We start from the raw sequence: 22,241 nt of genomic DNA, 5'->3' as shown, positions 1-22,241 counted from the left end.
CTAGTGGAGTCAGTGTACTTTGCACAAACATCGAGCTCTCGTCTTTGAGTCATGAGATTTTAGGTTAGTCCAAACATTGCCTCCTCGTGAGTTCTTGTTGTATGCATATATATTTGCAAGGACAATAATTCCTCCTCTGTGCCAATTTTGATATAGGGAATATGGTATACATATGACTCTTGAGTTCTTAATTGTAACGAGTCAAATTATTTACTTTTCCTTTTTTTTTTGCTAAAAGTAAAATTATTTACTAAACATAACGGTCCTGCTCTTTCACCACAGATTTTTACCAATACATTCAGAAAAGGTGAAAAATATCAAGATAATCAGTGTATATACACTGTTTTGGATTTGATTATCGAAGACTTGAAGCTAACACAACATGATATATACATCATGATGAAAACATATAAATATCTTACAAACTTTATTTTCTTTTATCAAATTTATGCCAAAAGACAAATACTTTACGCGTTGAAGCTTTTCATGTTTTTACGTACCATTGACCTTTTCTTTATTGAGTTTTTTACGTATACTATAGAGACAAAAACTCATAAAGGGTTTTAAAAGTTATATTCTTAAGTTCATTTTAAATTAATCGACATTTAAATGTTAAATTTTATTATCTTATTTGAGTAAAATTTAATCTATTAAGAAGATTTTTATATTTTTTCAATACAGATATAAAATAGAATTTATAATTTATTGAAATAAAATTTAGTACTAAATAAGTGACTTTTCTCCTAGGAAATAAACATTGCAACTAAATTAAAACCCCTCAAACGAACAAACAAACAAAATTTGGAGTTAGATATATTACTGTTAATAATAATAATATACTTTTGTAAAATTGTATTAATCCAGACAAAATAACTGAAATGATAATTTGGTCTTAAGAATTACAGCAAAGCACGATGCATGGCGTAAATATAATACATTATACATACATACATGGTGGTACATTACATATATTACATAACATAAGGGAAGACGACATATAAATACATATGGACATGATACAATACTATCAAACAAATGAAAGACACCTAGCTTTAGCTATTAATCCACTTGCTCAAAACATATTCTCTCTCACTCTCTTTCTCTCTAAACAAACAAATTAAAGCAATGCCAAGAGTCATGTGGAAGAGCTTCCATCTTTGCTTCCCATCAAATCTCACCGAGCCCTCTGAATCTTCTCCTTCCGATCATATTCCCACCTCCGACGATCCCAACCGTCCATCCATTCTTCTCATCAACAACTTCAACCTCCTCTATGACGACTCCTCCGCCGCCAGACGCCGCCTAGCTAAGCCTCTCATCGACGACGTTGTACCCTCTAATTCCACCTTCACCGCCTCCACATCCACCGCCGCTAACTCTTCTTCCTCCTCCGCCTCCTACGATGACAGTGATACTTACGGTTTTTCCCCTGGCGACGACTCTCCCCCTCCTGACTTAACCACCGTTTTAGCCTCCCGTCGTTTCTTCTTCTCGTCTCCTGGTCGCTCCAACTCGATCACTGACTCGCCGGACCTCCGCTGCCGTGATGATTACGATACTGCCACTACAACCACTAGGCTTCTGATCACAGGAGGAACGGCCGTGAAAGAATACGTGGAATCCCCTGATCCTTACAACGACTTCCGGAGATCAATGCAGGAGATGCTGGACGCCGCTACAAACGCCGGAGATGTTCGCCGTTACGAGTTCTTGCACGAGCTGTTGCACAGTTACCTCTCTTTGAATGCCGCCGATACACACAAGTTCATTATCAGAGCTTTCGCCGACATTCTCGTCTCTCTCTTATCAGACGGCCACCGGATCAGCTGACGTGTGGCATATATTCTATGCATGCTGCCGTGTAACTTATTGTTATTCACTTTTGTAACGCGTTAGGACAAAAACAATTTGAAAGTTAAATATGTAATTATAGTGTAATGATACGAGAAAATCGAGAGAGGCGTGGGTTTTTGTCTCGATCGCATGCTAGTTAAATTGCTTTTAATCTTTTTGTTGTTATTAATTACCATTCTAAATAAAATCAAGGACACTTTTGCCTGTGAAATTTTAGTGTCAATTGTTATGCATATGATGTATGATTGTATTAAAAGTTTGTCTTTTGGAGAAACTACCAAGAAATTAAAACGTTCGGTTTAGGGCCATGACAACAAATAGTAAAAGATTGACAAAATTGGTACTATTCTTCTTCTTTTTTTTTGTTCGTAACGTATCTAATCATGTTTCGAGATATATGTATTGAAGATTGACTTTTTTCTGCTTTTCTTGCTGTTCTCACTTCTCATGTTACATCCACATCAAAAACAAATTATAGAATCTAAGGAATTGTATATGGAGATAATTTTTACATGGAATTATAATAATCGTTTTATTCGGATATTTTAAGTCTGGATATTTTTCGAATTGTTATTATACCATCATGATTTTTTTTTTTTTTAATTCTATTGTACGTTGGGGTTTATTATGCTATCATGGCCAAATAAGAATATAAAGTTTACATATCAAGCATATATAGGAATTCAATTTCAGCAAAATATGGAGATCTGTTGTTGTAGGTGATTCTTTCCATGAGATTTTTACATGCACATAACTCAAGGTGAGACAAAAACAAAATAGGAGAATCCTCAGAGACGGATGTTGGCTTAAGCTTTACATATAGGTCCATGCATATTCAAACCAATTTTATAAACAATTAGTGCCTGCTTTCTGCCGCTTGTCTCCATATATGTGATCATTTATTGAACTATATAATAAATGATTTAAATAGAAAAATTGTGATACAATTCACTGAAGTAAACCTAAACTTATTCAATAATATTTACACCTAAAATATAAACAAAAAGCTGGAATAGCTCAGTTGGTTAGAGCGTGTGGCTGTTAACCACAAGGTCGGAGGTTCGACCCCTCCTTCTAGCGTTTATCTTTAATTTACTTTTTTTATCATCTTGAACATAGAGGGCAAAATCGTCCTTTACGCAAACAACACGAACCATCCATCTTTCATCTCTCTCCTGAAACTGGAAGGCACTTCTGTAGTTGTGTAGATAGATTCATGGGTTTCCTTGTAGCCGCTATGAACTTTTCTCCTACCTTGATGCATCAACCAGCCAAATCGAACCATCAATGTAAACAAGTTTCTTCTTTAATCTCTTCTCTTCTTGAATTCTTCGGCTTCGAGTGTTGTTGAGGCAAACAAGTCTTGGCATTGATTTCAAGAATTTCTAAAAGTTTTTTTAACAGTTTGAGAAAAATTTGCTACAAAACAGATGAAAAGCTTCAGGGGAGATCTCATGGCCAATCATCTTTGTTTGACCGCCGTGGTTTCTTGAACTGTGTTGTTGCTTCTTCGTTCGTAGCCACACTTACACTTGAGTTTTCTGGATTACAAGCTCAGGCGGCGGCGGAGGAAAAAGTAGAAGAAGGAGAAGGAGTAGTTGGTGCTTTCAAGACTTTGTTTGATCCTAACGAGAGAACAAAGTCTGGCAAAGAGTTACCAAAAGCCTACTTGAAATCTGCAAGAGAGGTTGTGAAAACGATGAGGGAGTCATTGAAAGAGAACCCTAAAGACAATGCTAAGTTCAGAAGAAGCGCTGATGCTGCTAAAGAATCCATTCGTGATTATTTGAGCAATTGGAGAGGACAAAAGGCTGTTTCTGGAGAAGTCAGTAGTCTATATTATTCTTTCTTATCTCCAATCTTCTTGCTTCACAGTCCATGAACTGTAATTCGATTAATCCATTGTTTGTGTTTCAGGAATCATACGCGGAGCTGGAGAATGTAATCCGAGCTTTGGCTAAATTTTACTCAAAGGCAGGTCCTTCTGCACCACTTCCTGACGAGGTTAAGACTGAGATTTTGGATGATCTTGATAAGGCTGAGGAGTTTTTGTAACAATCACATCCTTTTTGACGTTTTTGCTGTAACATGGTTCATTATCACTGAAACTTGAGAGCAAAAGATCTGTTAGATAAAAGAGCTCTGATATGTAAAACCTAGAATGTCCCATATTTTATATAAATGGAACTTGATATAATACAATGTTGCGAATAATAAATACAAGTAACTGACAACAACAACATGACTCTTTCCACACTAATCCAAGCTGAATATGAGATCACTGGATAACACAAGCTTATCCTTAGTCTATAGTATCACTTGCCGCTCAAAGGGAAAGGATATATCTTCATCACAAATCTCCTATGAAACTGAATCCTGATGGTTGGAGGATGCAGCTTCAAAGTTAGGACCATCAATATGTCCGAACAAATCCAGGAGATATTATACCTCCTCCAGGAGAACAGCTCAGATTCATCTTCAGTAAACAAATTTTCTCAACAACCGTCTCTCTCTCTCTCGCACTTCTCATAAAAGAAACCCATCTGCGAATGCATTGTCCTTCGATTCAGCCAACTCAGCACAAGGACCGAGTATGCTATTTTCTTTACATGAAGGAACTCCGTCTAAATTCGAAGAGTTTAGTTCACTTTTGGCTTCTTGAGAGATTGAGCTCAAATCTGATGATACTCTACCAGAAATAGACGAGGACAGATTGTTTTCAACCTGAAATTTAGCTGATGCTTGGATTTCCTGAGAAAGTAATCCAGCATCGGCTTGGACATTCACATCCGTAAGGCCGTCTTCACATGATGATCCTGTATCTTCACATATATAATTGGATACGTGCTTAGTGCCTGACTTTAGTATGATCTGACAAGGAGAAGAGCTAAGGCCACATTCTTCACCAGGCAAACATTTATTCAACTCATCCTCCGGCTTGGAAATTGTGTCCATGGCTGTTTCAACTGATATGGGAATGTTTTCTTCATCTGAAGCAAGAATATTCTTGTAGCAGTTCGCAGCATCAGCGATAAATTCATCACCCTCAATGGAGTGTGGACCAATTTCAACACAAGAGGCAAATTCTGATTTATTTTCTGTTTCTCTCTCTGAATTTATAGTACCACCTGCAGGTGCCGCAACTATAACGTTTTCTTCATGGAGCAGCGGTTTCTGTAACGTGTCTATTCCAGGGAATACCAATGTGTTCAGGTGCCTCATCTCTTGTCTAACTGAGTCATTAAGAGGACTGAATCCAAAGTTACCAGTCCATGCATGCAAGAAGTCTGGAATGGCAGGAATAACCATTTTCTCAACCTTGAGAGAACGCATAGCCTTTCAAACAAGACAAACAAAAAGTTAATTTTTTTTTTGAAAAAGCACATCTGGCCCCCACCAACAATGATATATAGTTCAACAAGCTTACCGATTCAATGGCATCAAACAGGCGACGACACATTCCTTGACGCCTATATATATGCCTGGTTCCAATAAATGGCATCTCTGCCAATTGCATACCATGAAACCTAACATAGAAAGAAAACACTTAAACTCTAGAATGTCCTCGAAACTGAACATTGATGGAACAACTAGTACTTAAATGTATGAACATCTGCAATCACTTGCATCTAAATGGCATTTCTAAACCACAGCTAGTTAAAGGCCTGCTTGTCCTATCAGCAACCAATCTGAACAGGTAGAAGATAGACAATAAAAGAACAAGAGAACTCAGAGTAGTTATTCAGTTGTTCAAGGACTAAGGGGGAAAGTAAAGTGCATGAACTACAAAAGTATCCCAGTAGTGACAATTTGTTTCCAATGAGTTTCCGACAAAGCTAGATAAGAAGCCACTTTATTGAAAAATGTTGACTAAGATGATGGAAAATACCTGAGAGATGCCGCAGATATAATTTCGTCTCCTCTCTCTAGGATAGCAGTGTAGAAGCCAGTATAATTGATCCGGTTGAAATTGGATCTGCATACAGAAGGCAGTCAACATATAGAACCAAGTATAGGCATTAAAGAGCAACCCAATTTATAGGCTGTTAAATTTCCCTGCAGGTGTATCTAATAAAAAAGTTGCAAACAAACGTACAATAAAGACCAAACTAATAGTAACAATAGCATATCAAAACTGATGACACAAAACACCAGCTATACTTCGGTATATCTACAACGACACGTTCACAAGTTTACATTGATTACAGCTGACATGCAATGCTCTTAACTCATACTAGATACCAAATTCAATTCACTTTTAGGATAATCTTATCCACTTCCATGCTGGTATAAACTCCATATCAAAAGGAGTTGACAAGATCATACTTTCTAGCATGAATATTAAAAGACAGACAAAAACAAGAACTTACCCACAATTATAAAGAACATTGCGAATCAGATTTACCCCACTCCGTCTGTCAATTATGGGCAAAAAGCATTCATCCATGATAGCCAGCCCAACAGCTAGCTTTGAATTATTTTCGATCCTTTGTGCCGACAATTGAGAGTTTGTATCTGAATCAATTTCCACCCTATGTATAAGAGACCATGAGTAGCCGCCTTCTATTTCATTTTTGACACCAAGATACTTCTGTAACTTTTCGAAGAGCTGTAAAAGATGATATAAGTACAATTTAAGATATGGCTATACGAAGAGAAAAGGGACCAAGAATGTCAAATAAATGCATTGACATAGAAATTCTTGAGCAAATAGATTAAAAACGCTCTAAGCATTTCCCCATTACATAAATGCAGAACTTGCAAGTTTTCACTCACGAAACAGATGATATAAAAAGGAACACCAATAAAATTAGCTTTTACTGATGCTATTACACCTACCAGAGTTTTGTATGATGCAATATAACGTAACAAGAAGAACTAACATGATACTTTTTTTCAAGTATTGCACAATGCACATGAAGTGAATAAGTCGTGACCTTCCTATGACATTTAAATGTCCATAATCATCCTCTATTGTCACTAAGGAGAAACCGGACCCAAAACGTAAGAAAAGAAATTACTGAGAAAGTAGAGAAGTCAATACCTCTAAGCAATTAAGCCCACAAAACGAAGAAGCTGAACCAAAAGACTGAACCCTGTTGGCTCCCACCTCACTGATGCATGATTGGTGATCTACAAAAGGGGTTATTTTAAGTGAGATCATCATTGTTACCAATAGAAGTTCGTCTTAAGTTAAATCAACCTCAAAAAGAAACATCTCACATCTTCTCTCACACATGCTGCAGGAAAGTAATGATGCAAGATTCCCGTCCTCGCCACCAGAATCCACAGCTTTACCACAAAATTTGCATGTGCAATTTGGACAATGCCAATCACCCGGGGGAAGCACCTACAATAAAAGCATGATACAAGAACGTGAATGTACACATATATTATAAACAGATACAAAGTTGAACTCGAAACCAAATCACGGTAAGAAAAATTAAAAAGGTCAAAACATGTAAGAATTTGCACGATCTTATACCTGCATCTTTAGGCAGCTTTGATGGTATGTTGATGGACAACTATCACAGCAAATCAAATCTCCACCATCTCCACAGATACCACAAGCATCATCATTTGGATCGTCCCCGTCAATGTCCACTTGATGGAGACCAAGACTCGTAGAATCTTTTTGCATATTCCACGCTCTGAGTTGGCATTGAAGAAGAGAAGTGCCAGACTCCAGATAAATATTTTGGAAAGGCTGACATGACTTGCTCCCGGCATGAATCTCAAACTTGTAAACGGTGAGGATTTTACTGCAGCAAACACAATGAATACCCTCTCTTGTAATCCATCCCTCCAGCATCACCTTTGCACCTCGCCGCTTCATGTACTGCACCTTTTGTCTTAGTTGGACAACTCCAGATTCAATTAACCAAGAGAGCAATGTCCTTTTTCCAGAGTATGGATTGAACCCGTCAATAGCTGGATTCTTTTTATCCTTCGAACTACGCACCAACAGAGTACATCGTCCAATTTTTTTGCTTTTTCTTCCATGTAGATAATGTGAATCTGATCCAGACGATGGCCTTGAATTATTATAATATATTGACCTTTTACTTTTCGTGTGTAGATCATCCCAATTGGTTCCATTTCTTCCTTTTTTTGTCGATTTCCCACCCAGCTTTAAGGTTGAACGTATCATCTCTTCAGGGATATCAGTGTAGGCTCCTCTATCATCTCCATCACTTTCGTTTTCACTATCACTACCACTGGAAATTTTTTTCCATTTCTTTGTCATCTCAGTCTGTGTCTTCTTTGCCTTCCTTGCTAACTTGTTCACAATATCCTCCGATACTGAAGCAACTGCAGCAGTATCTTTCCTAGGCCTGGCATCATTTTCCTCATCTTTTAACTGCTTCCGAAGTGCATCATATGCTTTAATTATTGACCAATATGCTGTTCCTGAGGGGTTTACATATACAGCATCCAGATAACTTTGATTCCTCCTAGGTTTATAGTCTATCGTCCATCCTGCATCAGTAAGCATTCCCTTAATTCGCTCACGTAATCTTTGCTTCTCTGTTCCACCACCACGCCTTCCTCTTCTCTCCTCTCTCACACCAGGTTTTACCGGTTCAGAAAAGGTTGATTTTGATTTAGTATTGATCTCCTTTTTGGGTTTACTATACTCTGATTTCCTCTTTTTTGATTTCCGTGACATATCGCTCTCTTCTGACTCTGAACCATTGCCTACATTATTTGATTTCCTAAAGGTTGGTTTTACTACAACATCCTCTCGCTTTTGTACCTTCCTAGAGTAGAGCGGTCTCTTATATATATCTGCGTCCTGGTGATTGATTGAAGCAGCAAGGGTGCTTGTCTTATTGTTGACCTTCACCTTCAGAACACCGTTTCTCCCTTGCAGCCGCACCTTCATTGGTTCATCAGAATCAGATTCACTACTCCAGTCCTCCTGCGAGTTCGTACAATCAGTGCCATTTAAATATGTGGTTCTCCTCCTATCAAGTACACCACCCCTGCCTGATCCAGGCCTACCCATACTAGTATCAAACCTTCTGGGTGCAAAAGAGCTTCTGCCGCTAACACCAACGCTGCCATTATCAAAGCGTTTTCTCATCAAATTGGCACTATCAAACCCATCATATTCATCAAACTCAAATACATCTAACTTGTTCATCTTCATCAAACTCCCTGACGCCTCGTTGTTTCTCCTAACATACACATTTAGATCATGCTCAGCCCTATCCCTCTTCCGAACAAACTTCTCTTTCACTGCGAGGGATTTGGAGTCAACGCTTCTACGTGGAGGTGGTTTCATAAACTCGTCACTTGATTCGGAATCACTAACAGGCATTCTGGATCTCTTCATCTGAAAATTTTGCCTATTTCCAGTAGATGGGACAGTCCTACCAACCCCATCGATCTTCTCCTTCAAGATCCGAGGAGTATGCGCAGCAATCCGTGAGCGCTCACCAGAACCACCACCCCGTTCCATGAACGATCACTACACAAAATCAAAGTAAGGACCTTTAATCCTAATCCCGTTAAATCCGAGACCAAATCGATAATGAAATACCTAAATCGATAAACCCGTTACTCGATAAGCATCAAAATTCGCCCTAAATCACCGGATCCGGGGTGTGAGAAACAAGATGTGCCCCGATCCTATCGGCAAATAATAAAAAAAATCTGAAGATATGACAATGAAAGTTATCGGCGATAAATCCTTTAAGGATAGACGTGAAGAGCTTGTGAGCTTAGAGATTCCACTGTCGCCGGTTACCTCGGCGGCCGACAATGCAACTCCGCCGCTAGAGAGAGGAGGAAGGAAGGAAGGAAGGAAGGAGAGAGAATGAGAAAGAGAGAGAAGCGCAACGGAGCGGTACAAAAAGATGAGGAAACCAAAAACGGAACTTTTTATTTTGTTTTCCATCCGGATTTATTTATAGTTAATCCACCCTTATTGAAATTGCACCCTATACTTCTTGATTTGATCATTTAGCCCCCTTTAGTTTGAAATCGATATCTTAATTAAGCGATTAGATTAGAACAAATCGAGAGCTTTGGCACTTTAACAAAACCCAGGTGCCACGAGTTCGACGACTTCTTACCGAGGGAAAGTTATAGCTTTATGGGCCGAAGAAAGTATTGCGTTAAAGCCCATTTATAGGAAATAGAATATGGGCTTTTATCGCTAAAGAACATGGTGGATATGTATATTTTGATAACATGTTCATCGCGCTACGTAAAAGAACATCAACAAAATCTTATTATCCCTTGCTCTTTTTATTTTTTGCCTTTCGTCTGAAAGATTAAAGATAAATTATGATAGTATAACTCATTCTACATTAAATAAGATTTCAATCAATTTATGGTGTTTTTATAACATGGTTCGAGTCATTTCATTAAGATTTTAACTATGGTTGATTAGAATATCCGATGTTCAATAGACCTACGTTGGCTCGAAACTCTTATTTATTGACGTAAGAGTTAAAATAAAATATTTCAATATGTTTTGGTGGAATTGCATATACAATATATAGATGGGTACTGCTTGATCAATGAAAGGGATATAAAAATGTGAAATGATGAAAGTTTTCAAATGGTAACTAATCAAACGGCCACTAACTCAGAAATTATCATTGTTTCTTGTCACTGGCCCGATTTCAAAATTTGAATAAAGAGACAGGGGAGAACAACAACAAGAAATAAGGGGACGACGATGAGATCGAGTTTTCTTAGGAGAGGTTTGGTAGAACATGAGAGAAATGGTTAGTAAAACGCGAAGAAGTAAGAGACTTGAGGGGTCACGTGAGTTGTTGTTGACATATTGGGGTCAGAGAGAGCAACAACAAAACTATAATACTACAGTAGTAGTATTTACAAAAAAAAAGGAAGAGGTAGGCTAAGTCAATTATTACTGTAATAATAATGTCACCACCACTGTTTCTCTCAATCTATATTACTCTCTATTGTCAAATCTTCTCAGAAGATACATCAGTAATCAGGAATATTTGTCGGTCTTCGACTCCTTCGTTTCGTTACGAATAACAAACACAGTCTATATATCTCTAAGACATTGATTTTTTTTTTTTTGCATGTCGTCGATCGATTAGCAACGTTAGATTCTGAATCATGTTTACTCTAATTCTGAGGGTTTTTTGGTTAAATTGTTTTAACTTTTTCTTGTCGCTTCTTTTTGTTTTGCACACTATATATATATATCAGAAGAAATGTTATGAGTTACTGCTGCATATATATATTAGACGTGTTATGACTTATGAGTTAGATATTGTTAAACTAACCTTTGACAAATATGTATATGGTACTTTTTACCAAAGAAGCTTTATTAACCTAACCTATTAACAAAATTATCGAGTGAATTTGAAATATATAATTTGTTTTTGGTGGTAAATTATATGGGTTTGTTTATGGATGAAATCAAGATCTAGAATCAAAATAGAGTTTACGATGATAGAAAACGTTTTGTCAACTAGGCATTTGAATTAAAGGGTCGTAGTTTAATGATACAATCAAGCTTAAGATTTTATTTAAAATATTTCAGAGTGTGCTATAAATGAACGAAACAAACATAATCATAGAGACTTTTCATGCGATTAATAATGAAAAGTTTGAACTTAACTCAAAGTCGTCTCATGCATTATATATTAATAAAATAAATTAGTCTCCCGTCCCATAAAATATATTTTATTAGTTTTTCTCCCAAAAACATAGGTATAGTAGATTCAAACAGAAGAGACATCAAAAATTAAGAAGGATCCACTTGATTATAAATAGAAACTTTTCTAAGAACCAAAATGATTATATATATATAAGTAAGTGCTTATGTTTTCATTATAATAGACAGTCTAGTGATCCCATTCAACTATGTCATCACGGGCTTTTTCTTCTTTTCCTCCAGCTTTTTATCTCTGCATGCATGCTTTTGTTTTCTTATTAGTTTTTCAAATTGAAATAAGTACGTTTTGTATTTCTTCTACAAATGATTCGTTGAAATATATATATATATATATATATATATAAGAAAGCACTTGGAAGATATATGTTAGGGAAATAAAAACAAGTTTTCGATAGATGGTGCAAATGTGAGCGTGTCACGATAGGTTGACGACTTAGATGATCATACTACATTAATTACTTATCCATCATACATTTGATGTCAAAAAATAAAATCCCTCATGCATAAATTGATATCTGGTTAAAGGAGTTTATAAATGCTATGATATCAATCAAATGAATTGTATGCAAGTTCTTTGTAAAAAAAAATAAAAAAAAAGAACAACAACACACACAGACACAAGCTGCCAACTACATTCTACTTGAAGGTACACTGATATTTGATACGAATATTTGATTTGTTACTGTTGTTGGCTGTACTCAAAGACTGAGTCTTTTGATAGATATATGTCGTTTCCACTACTTTCTATTTAATGAAATCATTTCTATCTTATCAAATACTATCACTAAACTTTAAAGTTATACGGTATATTCCTAATTATTATGTCTCTGGAGAGAATCGTACATGGGACATGCCATCCTAGCTATCTCACACACTGCTCTAATGATCATCGATCTTTAAACCACATTCATAATAAAAACCAACTATAGCAAATTTCAAACTTATATATATACTCGGTTTCTATATATGGTACGTACGTGTTTAAATTTTGAATCAGCTATAAAGCAAAAGGTTAATAATCTATGTAGTAGTACAGCCAATGATATGATCCGGTTGTAAATCTCAAACTATGAACGTAACTCACCAAATGCACGTTGAAAAATGTGGTGATATTAGTCGGGTCCTGCTCCTTCAAAGAAAAAGAAAAAGCTATAAATAGACAATTTTTAGTTTCATTTTCCTTAAAATATCACAGCTTACAAAAATGGGTTTTACAGATTTATGTTAGTAACGTATGAAATATCATAACCAACCCTATTACTTATTGGAGGAGCATTGCACCTTACGTAAAAGGTGTTAGTATTAATTAAACTTTAATTGGTCGTCCGATGTTTGCTTTTTTGGTTTTCTTTTGTCGTTGTTTTGTTGGAGTATTCTTTAGAAGTGTTAAAGCAATCGCGCATTTAATAGTATCTTTTAGACTACATAATAATAGTCAATTGTGATGTTAAATAAGCGTATTTACTACTGCACCGGCGGGGACAAAAGGGCTGTGAATTAAATCCGATACATAGCACGAGAGAGAGATCTGCCCAATCAACCTATTTTATCGACCCTTTCATGTTTCCTCTTTTAAAGTCTGTCATGTATATACATAGCATGAGTCTGCATGTATGTACATAGCTAAGATAGGGAGTATAATCAAGGGAAAATACTATTATTTTGTTCGTTTCTTCCCGTTTTCAGGTCAATACGATATGCTTTTGTTTTTAATGACATATATTATCATGTTATTTTAAACGTAAAATGTTATCCTTTCATATGGGAAATATAATAATATATAACGTGTATCTGAAACAAAATTAAACGTAAGATACATTGTCAATTAGTATTTCACACACAATGAAGGAAACGCTTCATATTATAAACCACAAGAAACAAAGCGGACTAGTTCTGATTTGACATATTTTTGTTTTGAAAAATCCGACAATAATACGTTTGTTGTAGACGTGAATTACATGTTCATGAAAAATAATACGTTTGTTTTATTGTACCAGCCAATAAGATTCATAATTCTCAAAAGAAGAAACAAAGAAAAAAGAGATTGATGTGATCAAAATTAGTGCTTTTGAAAACTCTATTGAAAGTTCAACGATAGAGTAATTAAGTAAAGTCGAATCCCTTGTTCCAACGGGCAAAGTTAATAATAACACTTGACGCCGTTTGACCTCTCTTTATTTATTTTTTGTCCTCTCCATCTAAATCTTTTTACTCTCTTTGTTACAAAAATAAAAATAAAAGAAGAGTGTTTTTATTAATTGGAGAGTATAAATTTTTTCCTCTTATTATGAGAAAAGAAAATTTCCTAAATGGTGTAAATTTATTATTTAGTTATAATTAAAGTATATTATAACAATATAATTTTAGTTTTTTTAACCCCACAACTTAATTTTATAGGGTCATTTACTGTTGACATAAAAAAACTCTATATTTAAAATGGCTAGTTGAATAAAAATAATGTAGGCATGACGACCTTGACCTGGACATATGTGCTTTGCGTAGTGTTAACGGAGTTAGCCACCGTTATCTCCTTCCCAAAATATATATACAAGAGTGGGGAATCTCTCTTTCTTTCTCTCTCTGTCTCACCTCACACCTCTCATTTCTCAATCACTCACTTTGCCATTTTTTTCAAAATCTCTTTTTCCCTCTTGTGGGTGTCTCTCTCTCTCTCTCTCTCTCTCACTTTATCGCTTGAATAACAAGCTTGGCATATTTGTTACAACGGCCTAATTAAGCAATCTCTTTTGATTTTTGTTTTTTCACATATAAAAAAGAAGAAACAAAAGGAAAACATCTTTGGTGTGTTTGATATCTCGAAAGATGGGGAAGAAAGAGATGAAGGATCATCATCATCATCATCATCATTCATCAACTACATCAGTAGTAGTAGAGAACGACGACAAAGTCGAAGCTGTTCTCCATCTCCTTCGTAAACATTCTCCTCTCACTCTTAAACAGGTTTGCTTTTGTTTTACACACTACTAATTTATAAGCTCTCTCTAATTATGTTTCCAAGAAAGTAAAAAAGATTTGATATATATAAATTTGTCGTACGTTGCAGGAGAAGTTCTGTAACAGAGCTTGTGTTGGGAGGTTCTTGAGAATAAAAGGAGACAATGTGAAGAAAGCAGCTAAACAGTTACGGTCTTGCCTTTCATGGAGATCTTCTCTTGGCATTGGTATACCCTCTCTCTCTCTCTCTCTCTCTGCTACATAATACAAGTTGTTTTTTTTTTTGGATACAAGTTAATAATATTAGACGTATATGTATATATGGGACAAACGTATATTTGCAGTACTCTTTTCCTTAAAACAGATATTTTTGAATAATGGGAATATTACATACGAAACACGCGTACGTTACATCTTTAGAGGTAGTAGACAGCTTTATTTGTTTTTTAAACGGTCTAAATTTCTAAAAATAATGAAAACGAGAGGATGAAAACATAAAGCTTAAAGTAAAGAAAGCATGTAGTGTGTGTCACAAGATGATAGATTTGGTTTGCTAGAAGTAGTGGTTATAGAACCAGTTCTCGTATTTGTGTATAAATGTGTAGTTAATTAAGAAGAAGAAAAAACAGACGTTTTCTTTGCTTTTCTCGGGTTTTGATGAGTCCCATGTTTGAACATCGAGCGTTAAAGTGAATATCCACTCATTATGACACCCACTTATTTTCATTTTTAACCTCTTCTATTTAATTTTTCAAGATTCTGTTTTCCCTTTTTCTCCTTTTTTTATTTGTTTGAATTTCTTTTGTTTAATTAATCTATTACTATATGACTATGATAACAGAGAGCTTGATCGCCGACGAGTTCACGGCGGAGCTTGCTGAAGGTCTTGCCTACGTCGCTGGTCTTGATGACGAGTGCAGACCCGTTTTGGTAAACTTTTATGCTTCTCATCACTTGTGTTGATTTTATTTTAATCTCATAACCAAACCTTAGTTTGACACCTCTTTTTAAATTCCTCTTAGGTTTTCCGAATTAAACAAGACTATCAGAAGCTGCATACGCAGAAACAGTACGTATAAATCATCCATATTCATAATTAAAACATATATAGTCGCACAAAGTTAATTAATATACATATATATTCCTTTGTTGTTTTTTTTTTAATTGGTTTCGTAGGTTGACTCGTTTGGTAGTATTTACATTAGAGGTGGCAATCTCAACCATGTCCAGAAACGTCGAACAACTAGTCATCCTTTTCGATGCTAGTAAGTTCTCTGATCCCTCTCTCTCAGTTCCATTTATACTCTTTAAATATATTAATTGTAGTAGGAAAATAAGTTTCAAAATAAAGGGGGAAAAGTAAAAAAAAAAGATTCAAAAAATGGTAACTATTTTATTTTGTCTTTTTATATCTTGTTGGAAATATTGTCACGGTTAACGAATAAAACGTAGATGTGTTTTTAAGTTTTTATTTTCACAAATCAAAAAAGAAAAGAAGTTTGGTAAAAAAAAGGGGGACCGGAACATGTCGGTACTCCGGCAGGAGAGTGGGAGAGATAACGATCAGAAAAAGTCCGTAGTGTCCCTGTAGAGTCACGGTCACACCCGAACCACTGTCTCAATTATTGAGGTTATTTTTGGCATTTACTTATGTCGCTCTTCCACTAACTACAGCAGTACTTGCGAGAGAAGTACTCTTTAGCCTTTTCATTAAATGTTCCTCTTTTGATCCTCTGCAACTCCCACCGTACACCTTCCTTTTTTTTTTTTTTTTAAAGCAAAACACACCATTTTTTCACCTTTTTTTTTCATATGCATTTGCTAAAATAGGTCAAGTCATTCTAACCAGATTTTTTTTAATTTTTTTTTACATCCTCTAATTATAACAATTCATTAATGTGCAGGCTTCTTCAAATCTGCATCAGGTTTCATGAACATACTTGTGACTACACTGAAATTAGTCGCAGAGTATTACCCATGTCGCCTTTACAAAACCTTCGTGATCGATCCTCCTTCTCTTTTCTCTTACCTTTGGAAGGTAACCTTTTTAATTACATTGATTTTCAATTCGAATTTTAATTATACTGTACTTCATTTATTTATTTTTGGTTAAATGTGAAACTAATTATGCTTATTAAGTCAAAGTGTTAGTTCACCTATCTAAAAACGTAACTTTAAAGACTTAACGAGTTTGAAAGCGAGGTGTGTTATAGTATATTTTTTAACAAAGTCAAAGATTGTAATCGTCTACGATCACGTGTAGGGTGTTCGCACATTCGTGGATCTGTCAACGGCCACGATGATTGTGTCCATGCAAGATTTCCAAGACTCGTATGACTACGATGACTTCTCTGCATCCTACCCATCACGAGTCTCCTCCCTCCGATTCGACACGTCATCACTCAAATCGACGGGCAAGATCGGTTCTTGCGCGTCCTCCAGGTTCGCTTTCACCGTATCTCGCGACGGTCTCGACACGGTCAAACCATGGTGCCTGACGTTGACCGACACGTCATCTTCAAAACTAGTAGGACACAACACGGGCGCGTACATCTCACCTCTCAACGCGCGCTCTTTCTCATTCGCGTCGCCGGCGGCTAGGAGCGAGCCGTTCGGTGGTCCGAGGAGGAGCTTCTTCGCTTCAACGCCGATGCCAGCTAGGACAACCGACCGTCACTCTATCGGAACACTGCGTGACCCGCGGATACCACGCCCGTCGTTCTTCCAATCTCCGGCGGTTTTCTTCCGGCGAGAGTCACACGTAAGCAAAAGCGAAAAGCCTAAAAAAGATTCGTTCGTCCAGTTTCTCAAGTTTTACCGTAGACCGTACGATGAGATGACTTATAGGTCAAAGATGAGGCCACCACTAGGTGGACTCGTCTCCATTGTTTCAACTCAGATCAGACGCCGTCACGTGTCTTTATCTCAACGGTTCTAACTCATAAAAGAACCTAACCATATCCACCTATTCAAAGTAGTATATAACTTTTGCCGTGATTGTTTTATTTCTTCTTCTTCTTCTTAAATTACTTATTGTTGTTTCTTTGTATCATCTTTATTTAGTTCCTCAAGTGTATTTTTTTCTAATAATTTTGATCAATTGTTTTTATTTATTTCTTCGTACCCTTTGAATTTTGAAATGCTTTGTGTCAAGGTTATTATTATTTGAACTTTTAACATTTTGTAATAGATGATGATAATTACATGGGGCACATTTCGGGATAAGCATGCCCACTCAAAAATAAAATAAAAAGTCTTCGCTTTGGGTAAATCTTAATTTGAAAAAAAAGGAAAAAAAGAAAAGAAGACAACGTGGTCGTGACGGAGAAAGACTCATTGGGAAAATTCAAAGGAGAACATGCGATGTTGCTGTTGTTTCTTTATTTGTTAGAGGAGGAATGAGGAGGATTTACAAGTACCTCTCTCTCTACATGTGACCCCATTATTTCCTAATCATAAAAAGAAAAAAATATAAAAGCAAACCGTTGACAAAACAGTTGTTGGCGCAATAAGAAAGAAGAGGAGATTTTTAAAATTTTCTTTTAGTAGTAATAAAATAAAAAGACAGTGTAAACAGTCAAACTTTTTTCCCATTTGTTTTAGCTAAAAGACAAACAGACATTTCAAGTTTCTTAAATGCATTCACTCGCCTACTTCGTTATACAGTCAGAATCAGACGTACTTACTACGTAGTTCAATATTGAGGACGATATATGACCCGAGATAGAAAAAACTTTGAGCTATATAGTTTATACTTTATACGTGGGATATGTAAACATAATTAACCCTTGTCCAAACAGTTTTCGTTATGCAATAGTTTTGGATATCACATTACATATATAAAGGGGCTATGGATACTTTATTCAGCTAGCTAGTTTATATGATAGGAATTTGTGTCAATTCTATCAAACTGGTTGAAAAGGTTAGGGTGCGCAGTGGACTTTTTTCCTGTGTTTGTAGTGGTTGTGTGTATATGAAGATTGTTGCATTATCTAATATAAGGTTTCTTGTTGTAAGCAAAACTATAGTATTAATCTCAGTAGGAAATATACTTTCATGTACTGCATAGAAATGAGTAAATGTGTCTTGGAGCAATTTGTCGCCATTGCATCAAGGTTTATCATACAAAATTCACATTTTTCAAGTGAGATGACGTAACTGTGGTTTAGGCATTTTCTATTTGGAAGTTTGTTTACGAAGTTTATCCAAGTAAAGTATACTTTATTAAATTTTCTACTTAAATTGGCCTATTCTTTGCATAATTTTCGGAGTCTTTTTATTTATTTGTTTGTTTTAACTGTTGAGATTTGTGTCTTCTTGCATGGGAAAAATACTTTAAAAGACTGACGAACAGTTTATTTAAGTCTCTCTCGACTTTTATTCTTTGTCAGTTTCTGCAGTAATGAGTTCTCATTTGTCCCTTTCGTTTGTTCTTTTTCTGCGGTAAGCTCCAAAACTGATTTCGTCTTTTAAAAGAAACCTTACTCTATAACTCTTATTATCTCTATTAAGTATTTTTTTATTTTTTTGAAGTTAAGTTTTTAGCCATAATTCAGGATTTAGCTTCTGGGACAAAGTCCCGTTAAGTATGTTGTCAGACAATACATACAATCAAACATTGATTTCTTTCAGTGACCGTGTCTACGAGATAGAATTGTTAGATTATCTCGTAGTTACCATTATATTTTAAGAGCATAATATGATGACTTTATCAAGATTCAAGACCCGAAGTTTCTTCTAGATGTAGCATGCATTTGTTTAAAGCCAAAAGAGAAACTTTTATCCAACCATGGTAACTATTTTATGAAGAATACTAGAAATTATCTTAATTCCATAACTTTTGCAAAATTATTAAAGGGAAAAACTAGTTAGAACTTCCTTTCAACTTTCAATCTGTTTTCTTCTTTATGGACAAATTTCTTTTGTTCTCAGATAAGAAAAAACACAATCGTATGGTTTCTATGAAGAAAAAAAGAAAAGAAAAAAAACCCAAAGTTAGTAACAATAGATTAGGTTCTGGACTACTTAGATCTCTTTGTGTTTGGCGACGATTTGTTGGTCAAGGCATCTAGTTCTTCTTCTTGTTGCTTCTTGAGGTATCTCTGTGCAGTTGAAGTCACAATCTGGCCGAAGAAATTCAAAAGCATCAGCCACACAACTCCATTCCACACCGATGCAAAAGAAAGATCCCATTTCTTTACCTGAACCAAGAAAACAATCATCCGAAAACATCAAATGCAGTGCAAGGCAAAACAGTAATGGCCTAAGTAAAGAGGAACAAAAAGAAATATGTTACATTGATATCAGAAGTTACTGGAGGCGAGGCAACCAAGTACTTCTCTTTCATTAAGCGGAGTTTCCCTGTGAGCTCAGGCAATGCAGAAGCAAAACCGGGCACAAAGCTCAGAATATATATAAGCTCATTCTCTACCCAGTCAAGAAGCTGATTATTACAGACTGATATGATGAAAACTGTCTGCAAAAGAAAAAAATATTGACTCTGAGATCAAACTTGAAGGATGAGAACGAAAGTGAATAAAAACAGTGGTATTATGCAAACGCTCACAAAACCTGTATATGTGTCTTGATAATTGCCTTTCCAATCAATGTTGCAAGGAAAAACTCCCAAAATGGTTTCTCGAATTGTCCACACATGATTCCAGCAAGGTCGAACAATGGGTTAGGCACCTGAATGAAAAGGAAAAAATATAATTGTAGTAAGTGCATCATAAGTATTCTGGAAACAGAGAGATGCAACAAACGTCTCTGCAAGAAGCATTGGATTGTTCAGAAGACCCATCTAAAACGTACCGAAGCAAGAATCAGAATTGTGAAGAAGTTGAGGTATTGTGAATGTGATAATAGCCAGCCTTTGATCTGATTTACGCGTTTAGCAAAGAATCCGTTATCATCACCAGAACATGTCTCCAGTTCTTCCATTTTGCCACCGGAAAGACTTGCTGTTAGAGTGAAAGCATTAGTACTCAATCTTGCCACAAACTGTTTGCATCTCTTGTTCATGTATCAGAATATAACTCGACACCTCTAAAACCCATTTATTCAATCCCATTTAGATAAATCTCATACATCAAGTGAAACTGGGCCTCAGAGAATATACATTAACACTAAACAACGAAAATTGAGTTGTCTGTCAATAAGAAGGTGGGGAGAATGAATTTTCACCTGCCCTGGAAATAAAGTAAGGAGGAAGTTCTCCCAACGCTGTTCCTAGACCCCAGAGGATGGCCTCTATCTGAATCTGAGGCAGTATGCTGCTAAGAGGAACTCCTGAAGAAAAGACTGGGGAGCCAAACTCGTGGCAAGGTTTATCAAGCCATGAAGGACTTCTCTTCAACTGAATTGTGTCATATATAGCACTTTTTAAATCGACTCGTCCACACTGCATTGCTTTTATGGTAAACAAAGCAATATGCGGACCTAAATAAAGAACAAATGTATGCAAACCAGATCCTGGAATCATCAATAAATGTGAAAAGAGAAGTATGTTAGGCATTTGACAGGAACAGCATTCTATCAGTGTTTCTTTCTTGACAGAAGTGATACATAATGTATGCGAGGGAGTAAAACATATTCTTACCAAGACCAATAGATGATGCAACACCTAAAAAAATCCACCAGAGTCCAAACCTGATATACTCAGACATTTCTTCAAGGTGCTGCAGGTGGGAAAAATAATGAGATACTACCATGTTCTTCATCTAAGTAAACAGCAGAAGCTGATAAATTAAGAATGAAGCAGATATTTAGAACATCACTCATGAATTTCGATATGCTTTTATCCCCAATTTCAATAGCAGTAGATAAGCGGCAGTTCTAAGATTTCTGCTCCAAAAGCTTTTTCAGATATATAAAAGGGCTCACTTATCACAAAGCAAAGAAACATCGCACGAGCCACACTTCCATATCTCATCACTTCCTTGTCACTTAATCCCTAGTTAAAGCTACAGAGAGAAGCAGTGTCAATCTGTTTACCTTGACGTGAGGGCCATCTAAGGTCACAAGCAGAGCTGCAAAGGCCACAAAAATGCTACTAAAAAGCATAAGCCAGCCGACATTCGCAAGAAGGTAGGCAGTGGATCTTCTAACATATAGCAAAACAGCAACAACAAAGAATCTCAAAGTTTTGAGTGGCTGTGAGGTCAATGTCAGTTTCTCTAGATCTTGTTGATGCTTTTCTCGCAAACCTACAACAAATCCCCAAAGAGCTGTCAGTCGCCTAGTAACAATTTTTTGTTTGCAACCAACACTCAAATTCTAAGAAAATTAACAAAACATGAGTTTGCTCATGAATCAATCAAAGACCAATAAATTATGTCCAAATCATAACAATCGGATAATCATCCACGACAAGCGCACACAAAGGCATATAGATAAACAATGTATGCATCAATTAAAAGACGTTTAAATGTCGCAATCACAAACCCTAAAGTTTCAAAATTTAAGAACGGAAACCAAAAAAAAAAGAGAAGAAGGGGGCACCTGAGATCTCAGGAACTTTAGAAAGAGTACGTTTTTCAGAACCCATCATCTTCCTTTCGCATGCTACGAATCAATAAAACCAGTAATCTGATGAATTTTTTTTGGAGGTGCAACTTCGTCGATGGAGTAAAGAAACTGGTGAGATGATGTGTCTGAAAAGAGATAATTAGATGAAGATTGGTGAGGAGATGAGCATTGGGTCTGAAGATTTTGGATGGATTGTGAATGGATCCATTAATCTCGATCTCAAAAGCTTTTTTCT

General features: G+C 36.1%; 5 protein-coding genes and 1 non-coding gene across 7 annotated transcripts; 4 read left to right on the top strand and 2 right to left on the bottom strand.

The window, feature by feature from the left end:
- The first annotated feature begins 881 nt into the window (after window positions 1-881).
- On the top strand, window positions 882-2,065 carry LOC17896661 (transcription repressor OFP12). The gene has a single exon (XM_006304312.2). It carries the CDS (start codon window positions 1,126-1,128, stop codon window positions 1,828-1,830), a length of 705 nt encoding a protein of 234 aa, XP_006304374.1. The 5' UTR covers window positions 882-1,125; the 3' UTR covers window positions 1,831-2,065.
- A 795-nt stretch (window positions 2,066-2,860) lies between these two features.
- TRNAN-GUU lies at window positions 2,861-2,934 on the top strand. The gene has a single exon. It is a non-coding gene; the product is annotated as a tRNA-Asn (tRNA).
- A 92-nt stretch (window positions 2,935-3,026) lies between these two features.
- On the top strand, window positions 3,027-4,051 carry LOC17896846 (photosystem II D1 precursor processing protein PSB27-H2, chloroplastic). Its single transcript, XM_006306088.2, has 3 exons — window positions 3,027-3,143; window positions 3,285-3,679; window positions 3,772-4,051. Exons 1-3 carry the CDS (start codon window positions 3,071-3,073, stop codon window positions 3,907-3,909), a joined length of 606 nt encoding a protein of 201 aa, XP_006306150.1. The 5' UTR covers window positions 3,027-3,070; the 3' UTR covers window positions 3,910-4,051.
- Window positions 4,005-9,722, bottom strand: LOC17898631 (increased DNA methylation 1). 2 transcript variants are annotated; one of them, XM_023788832.1, is made up of 8 exons: window positions 9,401-9,722; window positions 7,340-9,328; window positions 7,078-7,204; window positions 6,899-6,987; window positions 6,225-6,463; window positions 5,744-5,830; window positions 5,282-5,381; window positions 4,005-5,190 (listed from the first exon to the last, which is right to left on the bottom strand). In XM_023788832.1, exons 2-8 carry the CDS (start codon window positions 9,317-9,319, stop codon window positions 4,381-4,383), a joined length of 3,432 nt encoding a protein of 1,143 aa, XP_023644600.1. In that variant the 5' UTR covers window positions 9,320-9,328; window positions 9,401-9,722; the 3' UTR covers window positions 4,005-4,380. The 2 variants fall into 2 exon arrangements, with proteins under 2 accessions (XP_023644600.1, XP_023644601.1); XM_023788833.1 differs by having other exon boundaries at window positions 9,422-9,722.
- A 4,386-nt stretch (window positions 9,723-14,108) lies between these two features.
- Window positions 14,109-17,602, top strand: LOC17900818. Its single transcript, XM_006307519.2, has 7 exons — window positions 14,109-14,485; window positions 14,589-14,706; window positions 15,321-15,409; window positions 15,502-15,548; window positions 15,656-15,744; window positions 16,384-16,517; window positions 16,743-17,602. Exons 1-7 carry the CDS (start codon window positions 14,348-14,350, stop codon window positions 17,415-17,417), a joined length of 1,290 nt encoding a protein of 429 aa, XP_006307581.1. The 5' UTR covers window positions 14,109-14,347; the 3' UTR covers window positions 17,418-17,602.
- A 1,728-nt stretch (window positions 17,603-19,330) lies between these two features.
- Window positions 19,331-22,233, bottom strand: LOC17898623 (vacuole membrane protein KMS2). The gene is made up of 8 exons (XM_006307578.2): window positions 21,980-22,233; window positions 21,473-21,684; window positions 21,078-21,156; window positions 20,663-20,950; window positions 20,291-20,439; window positions 20,051-20,167; window positions 19,776-19,955; window positions 19,331-19,680 (listed from the first exon to the last, which is right to left on the bottom strand). The coding sequence occupies exons 1-8, from the start codon at window positions 22,026-22,028 to the stop codon at window positions 19,501-19,503; spliced, it is 1,254 nt and encodes a 417-aa protein (XP_006307640.1). The 5' UTR covers window positions 22,029-22,233; the 3' UTR covers window positions 19,331-19,500.
- Window positions 22,234-22,241: the final 8 nt, after the last annotated feature.

The sequence above is a fragment of the Capsella rubella genome, unplaced genomic scaffold (assembly GCF_000375325.1).
Source record: "Capsella rubella cultivar Monte Gargano unplaced genomic scaffold, Caprub1_0 scaffold_1, whole genome shotgun sequence".
In the NCBI taxonomy this organism is placed as follows: Eukaryota; Viridiplantae; Streptophyta; class Magnoliopsida; order Brassicales; family Brassicaceae; genus Capsella; species Capsella rubella.
The sequence above is the reverse complement of the archived record's forward strand: the minus strand, read 5'-3'. Positions and strand labels throughout refer to the sequence as shown.